The 10,946-nt window shown below is 43.1% G+C and overlaps 1 protein-coding gene across 1 annotated transcript; it reads left to right on the forward strand.

Moving 5' to 3' along the window:
- Window positions 1–2,900: 2,900 nt before the first annotated feature.
- On the forward strand, window positions 2,901–3,698 carry LOC143263734 (uncharacterized; the record flags this gene model as incomplete). Its single annotated transcript, XM_076528482.1, has 1 exon — window positions 2,901–3,698. A coding segment is annotated over one exon (798 nt), but the record flags the coding sequence as incomplete, so codon positions are not given.
- Window positions 3,699–10,946: the final 7,248 nt, after the last annotated feature.

The following is a 10,946-nucleotide window of genomic DNA, read 5'->3' on the forward strand; positions in this document are numbered from 1 at the left end:
GGAACAGCCGTGTCGAAGGAGATACTGCGTACCTTGTGGTTGGGCCGGCTCCTCGCGAGCATGCAGGTCATCCTGGCGACGCAGCGAGACGTCGAGCTCGACCGAGTGGCCGACTTGGCCGACACCATCGCTGACACGATGGGCCCACGCACGCGGGTAGCCGAGGCCTCTGCGGGTGCCGTCGCACGGCCGTCGAGGGATATGTGCGAAGTCGAGGAACAACTGTGCTCGAAGATGGCACAGCTCACGGCGACGTTTCGGCAGGAGCTCGCAGCAATTCGTCGCGAGATAAACCCCGGTCCGCGTTTTTCCCAACGGCGACCATCCACCCCGGGCCGAGCGCGATCGCTATCCCGAGAACGACGAACCGCGCTACGAGGCGGGAAGTGTTTTTACCACTACAAGTTCGGCGCGAACGCGTTCCGTTGCGAACACCCATGCAATTGGTCCGCGTCGGGAAACGAGATGGGCAGTCGTTAATGACGGCCAGCGACCACTGCCCACCATCGCGCCGTTTGTTCGTCACCGATCGAGTAACGAGAACGCAGTTTTTAATCGACACCGGTGCCGATCTCTGCGTTTTTCCTCGATCGAAAACTCGCGGGTTCCGCGAACGCGCATCTTACGTTTTATATGCGGCGAACGGGTCGGAAATTGCCACGTACGGGACGGTTACGCTGAGCCTCGACTTCGGGCTCCGTCGCGCTTTCGTATGGCGTTTCGTGGTGGCCGACGTGTCAAAGCCGATTATAGGCGTAGATTTCCTCGCGCATTACGAACTATTGGTGGACGTCGGAAAGTGCAAACTTTTAGACCAGGTGACGTCGATGACGGTGCCGGGACGCTCAGTGCGCGAGTGCGGGCCATCGGCGCCCTCGGTGAAGACAATTTTCGGTGATTCGAAATTCCACGAATTGCTGCAACGTTTCCCGAACATTACGCGACCAGTGGGGACACCCGTGCAAGTGCAACATGAAACGGTGCACTACATCCGCACAACGCCGGGTCCGCCTGTGGCTTGTAGGCCCCGGCGTCTCGCGCCGGATCGTTTGAGGCACGCGCGACAAGAATTCGAGACGATGATGCGTCTCGGCATCGCGCGACCGTCGGAAAGTGCGTGGTCATCGCCTCTCCATATGGTGCCCAAAAAAGAACAGGACGCTTGGCGACCGTGCGGGGATTACCGAGCTTTAAATGCGCGCACGGTGCCGGATAGGTACCCCGTGAAGCACATCGAGGACTTTTCTCACGCGCTTCACGGGAAGACGGTGTTCTCCACAATAGATCTGGCGCGCGCGTATAACCAGATTCCAGTGGCCACAGAGGACATCGCCAAAACCGCGATAACCACCCCTTTCGGACTATTCGAGTTCCCCTGTATGTCGTTCGGATTGCGAAACGCGGCACAAACGTTTCAACGTTTCATCGACGAGGTGCTGCGCGGCTTGGATTTTGTGTACGCGTACATCGACGACATACTGGTGGCATCGTCGACAGAAGAGGAGCACTTTCGCCACTTGGAGGAAGTTTTTTCACGCCTCGACAAGTACGGCGTGACCGTCAACGGGGCGAAATGCATTTTCGGCCAGGCGCAGGTTAAATTCCTGGGGTTCACCGTATCGTCCAAAGGCACCAGCCCGTTGGAATCAAAGGTGGAGGCGATCACCAACTACCCCCAACCGACCACCGCAAAACGGCTGAGGCAGTTCCTGGGTATGCTAAATTTCTATAGGCGTTTCATGCCCAGGGCTGCGCAGGTACAAGCGCCCCTCAATAACCTACTGCACGACGGCATCAAGGGTAACGCCAAGTTGGCGTGGACCGAGGAAGCTACCGCGGCTTTCGCCGAGGCGAAGGACAGTTTGAGGCAGGCGGCGTTATTGTCGCATCCGAGGGACGACGCGCCACTCGCCTTGTTCTGCGACGCGTCCGATTTTGCTGCAGGTGCGGCACTGCAGCAGCGGGTCGGAAAGGATTGGCAGCCGGTGGCTTTCTTCTCCAGGAAGCTCAGCGCCGCCGAGCGGAATTACGGCGCGTACGACCGGGAAATGTTGGCCATTTACTCGGCAATCAAGCATTTCCGACACATGGTGGAGGGGCGAACATTCACCATCTACACGGACCACAAACCGTTGACATTCGCCTTCCAACAAAAGCCCGAGAAATGTTCTCCCAGGCAATTTAGATACCTGGATTTCATCGGGCAGTTCACCACCGACATCCGCCACATCGCCGGGAAGGACAACGTCGTCGCCGACGCGCTATCCAGGTTGGAAGAAGTGGTAGAGTCTTTCAGCTACACCGATTTGGCGGAATCTCAGCAGCGCGACGCGGAACTTCAGGCGTACATGAGCGGGAGAATAAAAAACAATTTACGTCTAAAACGGATACGCCCGCCCGATTCGAACACTGAAGTGATCTGTGACGTGTCTACCGGGATTGCGCGACCTTTCGTCACGGGACAATTCAGGCGAGCCGCATTCGACTCGATGCACCGCTTGGCGCATCCAGGCGTTAAAGCAACGGTGAGACTCGTGACGGAACGATATGTGTGGCCGTCCGTCAAAGCCGATTGCCGGAGTTGGGCTCGCGGTTGCGTTCCGTGCCAGCGCGCCAAAATAAACAAGCACGTTTTCGCGCCGCCGGGAAGTTTCGACGCGCCGACCGGAAGATTCGAGCACGTGCACATAGACATTGTAGTTCTTCCGGTCTCAGAGGGGTTCAGGTACTGTTTAACCTGCGTCGACCGTTTTACGCGCTGGCCCGAGGCTTTCCCAATTCGGGATCAAGAAGCTTCGACCGTGGCACGCGCCTTTTACGAGGGTTGGATTTCACGGTTCGGAACCCCGTTGCGCGTGACGACCGACCAGGGTCGACAATTCGAGTCGCGCTTGTTTCAGGCATTGTCACAGTTAACAGGTGCAGCCCACTGGCGGACAACGGCCTATCACCCGGCGGCAAACGGAATGGTGGAGAGATTCCACCGCCAATTTAAGGCAGCAATCCGTTGCCAGCAAAACGTCAGCTGGACAAAGGTTCTTCCCACCATCTTGCTGGGCATCCGCGCAGCCTGGAGGGAGGACTTACAATCCACCGCAGCTGAGCTGGTCTACGGCGAGACACTGCGCCTACCAGGGGAATTCCTGGTCCCACAGAGAGCGGAGTCGCTGCCGCTGCCAGGGGATTTTGTCGCGGGATTACGAAAGCATTTCGCAACACTCGCCCCAACGCCTGGCAGCAATCACTCGACGAAACGAGTTTTTGTTTTCAAGGACCTCGCCACGGCAGAGCATGTGTTCGTGCGGAACGACGCCGTGCGAGGAATCCTCCAGCCGCCATACGACGGCCCATACAGGGTCCTCGAGCGAGGGGACCGGACTTACTCCCTCAGTATCCGGGACAAGGCGGTCACAGTGACCATAGATCGCCTAAAGCCGGCGTACTTGCTGGCTACAGATCCAGCACCGCCGACGATACCAGGGGCAACACAGCCAGCGTTACCTGGAGAGTCCGAGGGGCCACCAACACCATCATCACCACCCACTCCGAGCGAGTTTACGGGGCAGCCGCCCCAACCATCGCCACCATCTCGGGGTCCGGCGGTGCCGCCCCCCATAGCAGTACCACCAGGTGCGGGATTACGCACCACACGGTCCGGAAGAAGAGTGCGTTTCCCGGACCGATTGCAAGTTTCGTGATCGAGTCAATCACTGGCGGGGGGGTGATGTGGCGGCGACAAGCCGGCGCCACGTCTCCGCCATGTGTTTAGTTTTAAGGCGAAAGAATGATCTGGATGGGATGCATCGGTGAGCGAATGGTTAGTTCAGTAAGAACCCTCATCGGGAACGGTACGCGAGCGTCGCGAGTTTAGTTCCGATTGTAAATAAAGATAGTCTAATTGTAAACGGGTTCAATTCTCTCTTCCCGTCGCCGATCCCACCTCCTCAAAGCTAAACCATACGCTTCGCATGGATTTGAAGCAAAGCCTTCAACTTCGCATTGATTTGAAGATAAATCATGTGTTTCGCTTGGATTTGAAGCTAACACGTTTGTTTAGCATGCAGTTGAAGCTAAAACATGTACATCACAAGTATCTGGATCTAATCCACCTGTTTCGCAAGAATATGAAGCTATGAAGCTAATCCATGTGATTCGTATGAATTTGAAGCTAGATCATGTGTTTCGCATGGATTTGAAGCTGTATCACTTATATCGCAATTATCTGAAGATAAATCATTTGTTTCTCACGTATTTGAAGCTAAGCCTTCTACATCGCATTGATTTGAAGCTAACTCGATTGTTTCGCCCGCATATGAAGCTATATCACTTATATCGCAATTATCTGAAGATAAATCATTTGTTTCTCATGTATTTGAAGATAAGCCTTGTACTTCGCATTGATTTGAAGCTAAATCATGTGTTTCGCATGGATTTGAAGCTAACTCGCTTGTTTCGCATTCAGTTGAAGCTAAATCATATTTATCACAAGTATCTGAGTATAAACCATGTGTTTCGCATGAATATTAAGCTAAACTATGTGTTTCGCATGAATTTGAAGCGAAATGATGTGTTTCGCATGGATTTGAAGCTATCTCTTTTCTTTCGCCTGCATTTGAAGATAAATCATGTATATCACAAGTATTTGAAACTAAACCATTTGATTCACATTGATTTGATGATTAGCATTCTACGTCGCATTGATTTGAAGCTAAATCATATGTTTCGCATGGATTTGAAGCTAACTCGTTTTCTTCGCTTGTATTTGAAGATAAATCATATATATCACAAGTATTTGAAGCTAAACCATACGCTTCGCATGGATTTGAAGCAAAGCCTTCAACTTCGCATTGATTTGAAGATAAATCATGTGTTTCGCTTGGATTTGAAGCTAACACGTTTGTTTAGCATGCAGTTGAAGCTAAAACATGTACATCACAAGTATCTGGATCTAATCCACCTGTTTCGCAAGAATATGAAGCTATGAAGCTAATCCATGTGATTCGTATGAATTTGAAGCTAGATCATGTGTTTCGCATGGATTTGAAGCTGTATCACTTATATCGCAATTATCTGAAGATAAATCATTTGTTTCTCACGTATTTGAAGCTAAGCCTTCTACATCGCATTGATTTGAAGCTAACTCGATTGTTTCGCCCGCATATGAAGCTATATCACTTATATCGCAATTATCTGAAGATAAATCATTTGTTTCTCATGTATTTGAAGATAAGCCTTGTACTTCGCATTGATTTGAAGCTAAATCATGTGTTTCGCATGGATTTGAAGCTAACTCGCTTGTTTCGCATTCAGTTGAAGCTAAATCATATTTATCACAAGTATCTGAGTATAAACCATGTGTTTCGCATGAATATTAAGCTAAACTATGTGTTTCGCATGAATTTGAAGCGAAATGATGTGTTTCGCATGGATTTGAAGCTATCTCTTTTGTTTCGCCTGCATTTGAAGATAAATCATGTATATCACAAGTATTTGAAACTAAACCATTTGATTCACATTGATTTGATGATTAGCATTCTACGTCGCATTGATTTGAAGCTAAACCATACGCTTCGCATGGATTTGAAGCAAAGCCTTCAACTTCGCATTGATTTGAAGATAAATCATGTGTTTCGCTTGGATTTGAAGCTAACACGTTTGTTTAGCATGCAGTTGAAGCTAAATCATATTTATCACAAGTATCTGATTATAAACCATGTGTTTCGCATGAATATTAAGCTAAACTATGTGTTTCGCATGAATTTGAAGCGAAATGATGTGTTTCGCATGGATTTGAAGCTATCTCTTTTGTTTCGCCTGCATTTGAAGATAAATCATGTATATCACAAGTATTTGAAGCTAAACCATTTGATTCGCATGGATTTGACATTAAGCCTTCTACTTCGTACTGATTTGAAGCTAAATCATGTGTTTCGTTTGAATTTGAAACTAAGCCTTCTACTTCGCATTGATTTGAAGCTAAATCGTGTGTTTCGCATGAATTTGAAGCTTATTCATGTATATCACAAGTATTTGAAGCTGAACCATATGTTTTGCGTGAATATTAAGCTAAACCATGTGTTTCCAACGTATTTGAAGCTAAATCATGTGTTTCGCTGTGATTTGAAGCTAACACGTTTGCTTCGCATGCAGTTGAAGCTAAATCATGTTTATCAAAAGTATTAGAAGCTAAACAATTTGTTTCGCATGGATTTGAAGATAAGCCTCCTACTTCGCATTAATTTGAAGCTAACTCGATTGATTCTACTGCATTTGAATCTATATCACTTATATCGCAATTATCTGAAGATAAAGCATTTGCTTCTCATGTATTTGAAGCTAAGCCGTCTATTTCACATTGATTTGAAGCTAAATCATATGTTTCGCACGGATTTGAAGCTAACTCGTTTTTTTCGCCTGTATTTAAAGATAAATCATGTATATCACAAGTATTTGAAGCTAAACCATTTGTTTCGAATGAATTTGAAGCTAAGCCTTCTACTTCGCTTTGATTTGAAGCTAAATCATGTGTTTCGCTTGGTTTTGAAGCTAACTCGTTTGTTTCGCATGCAGTTGAAGCTAAATCATGCATATCACAAGTATTTGAAGCTAAACCATTTGTTTCGCATGAATTTGAAGCTAAGTCTTCCACTTCGCATTGATTTGGAGGTAAATCATGTGCTTCGCTTGGATTTGAAGCTAACTCGTTTGTTTCGATTGCATTTGAAGCTAAATCATGTATATCACAAGTATTTGAATCTAAACCATTTGTTTCGCATTGATTTGAAGATAAGTTTTCTACTTCGCATTGATTTGAAGCTAACTCGATTGTTTCGCCTGCATTTGCAGCTATATCACATATATCGCAATTATCTGATGATAAATCATATGTTTCTCATGTATTTGAACATAAGCCTTGTACTTCGCATTGATTTGAAGCTAAATCATGTGTTTCGCATGGATTTGAAGCTAACTCGTTTGTATCGCATGCAGTTGAAGCTAAATCATCTATATCTCAAGTATTTGAAGCTAAACCATCTGTTTCGCATGGATTTGAAGATAAGTCTCCTACTTCGCATTAATTTGAAGCTAACTCGATTGATTCGACTGCATTTGAATCTATATCACTTATCTCGCAATTATCTGTAGATAAATCATTTGCTTCTCATGTATTTGAAGCTAAGCCGTCTATTTCGCACTGATTTGAAGCTAAATCATATGTTTTGCATGGATTTGAAGCTAACTCGTTTTATTCGCCTGTATTTGAAGATAAATCATGTACATCACAAGTATTTGAAGCTAAACCATTCGCTTCGCATGGATTTGAAGAAAAGCCTTCAACTTCGCATTGATATGTAGATAAATCATGTGTTTCGCTTGGATTTGAAGCTAACACGTTTGTTTCGCCTGCATTTGAAGATAAATCATGTATATCACAAGTATTTGAAACTAAACCATTTGATTCACATTGATTTGATGATTAGCATTCTACGTCGCATTGATTTGAAGCTAAATCATATGTTTCGCATGGATTTGAAGCTAACTCGTTTTCTTCGCTTGTATTTGAAGATAAATCATATATATCACAAGTATTTGAAGCTAAACCATACGCTTCGCATGGATTTGAAGCAAAGCCTTCAACTTCGCATTGATTTGAAGATAAATCATGTGTTTCGCTTGGATTTGAAGCTAACACGTTTGTTTAGCATGCAGTTGAAGCTAAAACATGTACATCACAAGTATCTGGATCTAATCCACCTGTTTCGCAAGAATATGAAGCTATGAAGCTAATCCATGTGATTCGTATGAATTTGAAGCTAGATCATGTGTTTCGCATGGATTTGAAGCTGTATCACTTATATCGCAATTATCTGAAGATAAATCATTTGTTTCTCACGTATTTGAAGCTAAGCCTTCTACATCGCATTGATTTGAAGCTAACTCGATTGTTTCGCCCGCATATGAAGCTATATCACTTATATCGCAATTATCTGAAGATAAATCATTTGTTTCTCATGTATTTGAAGATAAGCCTTGTACTTCGCATTGATTTGAAGCTAAATCATGTGTTTCGCATGGATTTGAAGCTAACTCGCTTGTTTCGCATTCAGTTGAAGCTAAATCATATTTATCACAAGTATCTGAGTATAAACCATGTGTTTCGCATGAATATTAAGCTAAACTATGTGTTTCGCATGAATTTGAAGCGAAATGATGTGTTTCGCATGGATTTGAAGCTATCTCTTTTGTTTCGCCTGCATTTGAAGATAAATCATGTATATCACAAGTATTTGAAGCTAAACCATTTGATTCGCATGGATTTGACATTAAGCCTTCTACTTCGTACTGATTTGAAGCTAAATCATGTGTTTCGTTTGAATTTGAAACTAAGCCTTCTACTTCGCATTGATTTGAAGCTAAATCGTGTGTTTCGCATGAATTTGAAGCTTATTCATGTATATCACAAGTATTTGAAGCTGAACCATATGTTTTGCGTGAATATTAAGCTAAACCATGTGTTTCCAACGTATTTGAAGCTAAATCATGTGTTTCGCTGTGATTTGAAGCTAACACGTTTGCTTCGCATGCAGTTGAAGCTAAATCATGTTTATCAAAAGTATTAGAAGCTAAACAATTTGTTTCGCATGGATTTGAAGATAAGCCTCCTACTTCGCATTAATTTGAAGCTAACTCGATTGATTCTACTGCATTTGAATCTATATCACTTATATCGCAATTATCTGAAGATAAAGCATTTGCTTCTCATGTATTTGAAGCTAAGCCGTCTATTTCACATTGATTTGAAGCTAAATCATATGTTTCGCACGGATTTGAAGCTAACTCGTTTTTTTCGCCTGTATTTAAAAGATAAATCATGTATATCACAAGTATTTGAAGCTAAACCATTTGTTTCGAATGAATTTGAAGCTAAGCCTTCTACTTCGCTTTGATTTGAAGCTAAATCATGTGTTTCGCTTGGTTTTGAAGCTAACTCGTTTGTTTCGCATGCAGTTGAAGCTAAATCATGCATATCACAAGTATTTGAAGCTAAACCATTTGTTTCGCATGAATTTGAAGCTAAGTCTTCCACTTCGCATTGATTTGGAGGTAAATCATGTGTTTCGCTTGGATTTGAAGCTAACTCGTTTGTTTCGATTGCATTTGAAGCTAAATCATGTATATCACAAGTATTTGAATCTAAACCATTTGTTTCGCATTGATTTGAAGATAAGTTTTCTATTTCGCATTGATTTGAAGCTAACTCGATTGTTTCGCCTGCATTTGCAGCTATATCACATATATCGCAATTATCTGATGATAAATCATATGTTTCTCATGTATTTGAACATAAGCCTTGTACTTCGCATTGATTTGAAGCTAAATCATGTGTTTCGCATGGATTTGAAGCTAACTCGTTTGTATCGCATGCAGTTGAAGCTAAATCATCTATATCTCAAGTATTTGAAGCTAAACCATCTGTTTCGCATGGATTTGAAGATAAGTCTCCTACTTCGCATTAATTTGAAGCTAACTCGATTGATTCGACTGCATTTGAATCTATATCACTTATCTCGCAATTATCTGTAGATAAATCATTTGCTTCTCATGTATTTGAAGCTAAGCCGTCTGTTTCGCACTGATTTGAAGCTAAATCATATGTTTTGCATGGATTTGAAGCTAACTCGTTTTATTCGCCTGTATTTGAAGATAAATCATGTACATCACAAGTATTTGAAGCTAAACCATTCGCTTCGCATGGATTTGAAGATAAGCCTTCTACTTCGCATTGATTTGAAGCTAAGTCATGTGTATCGCTTGAATTTGAAGCTAACTCGTTTGTTTCGCATGCAGTTGAAGCTAAATCATGCATATCACAAGTATTTGAAGCTAAACCATTTGTTTCGCATGAATTTGAATCTAAGCCTTCTACTTCGCATTGATTTGAAGCTAAGTCTTCCACTTCGCATTGATTTGGAGGTAAATCATGTGTTTCGCTTGGATTTGAAGCTAACTCGTTTGTTTCGATTGCAGTTGAAGCTAAATCATGTTTATCACACGTATCTGAATATAAACCATCTGTGTCGCATGAATATTGAGCTAAACCATGTATTTCGCATGAATTTGAAGCTAAATGATGTGTTTCGCATGGATATGAAGCTAACTCTTTTGTTTCGCCTGCATTTGAAGATAAATCATGTATATCATAAGTATTTGAAGCTCAACCGTTTTAGTCGCATGGATTTGAAGCTATCCCTTCTACTTCGCATTGATTTGCAGCTAAATCATGTGTTTCGCTGTGATTTGAAGCTAACTCGTTTGTATCGCATGCAGTTGAAGCTAAATCATGTATATCACAAGTATTTGAAGCTAAACCATTCGCTTCGCATGGATTTGAAGCAAAGCCTTCAACTTCGCATTGATTTGAAGATAAATCATGTGTTTCGCTTGGATTTGAAGCTAACACGTTTGTTGAGCATGCACTTGAAGCTAAAACATGTACATCACAAGTATCTGGATCTAATCCATCTGTTTCGCAAGAATATTAAGCTATGAAGCTAATCCATGTGATTCGTATGAATTTGAAGCTAAATCATGTGTTTCGCATGGATTTGAAGCTGTATCACTTATATCACAATTATCTGAAGATAAATCAATTGTTTCTCATGTATTTGAAGCTAAGCCGTCTATTTCGCATTGTTTTTAAGCTAAATCATATGTTTCGCATGGATTTGAAGCTAACTCGTTTTTTTCGCCTGTATTTAAAGATAAATCATGTATATCACAAGTATTTGAAGTTAAACCATACGCTTCGCATGGATTTGAAGCAAAGCCTTCAACTTCGCATTGATTTGAAGATAAATCATGTGTTTCGCTTGGATTTGAAGCTAACACGTTTGTTTAGCATGCAGTTGAAGCTAAAACATGTACATCACAAGTATCTGGATCTA

Source organism: Megalopta genalis, unplaced genomic scaffold, assembly GCF_051020955.1.
Source record: "Megalopta genalis isolate 19385.01 unplaced genomic scaffold, iyMegGena1_principal scaffold1315, whole genome shotgun sequence".
Lineage (NCBI taxonomy): Eukaryota > Metazoa > Arthropoda > Insecta > Hymenoptera > Halictidae > Megalopta > Megalopta genalis.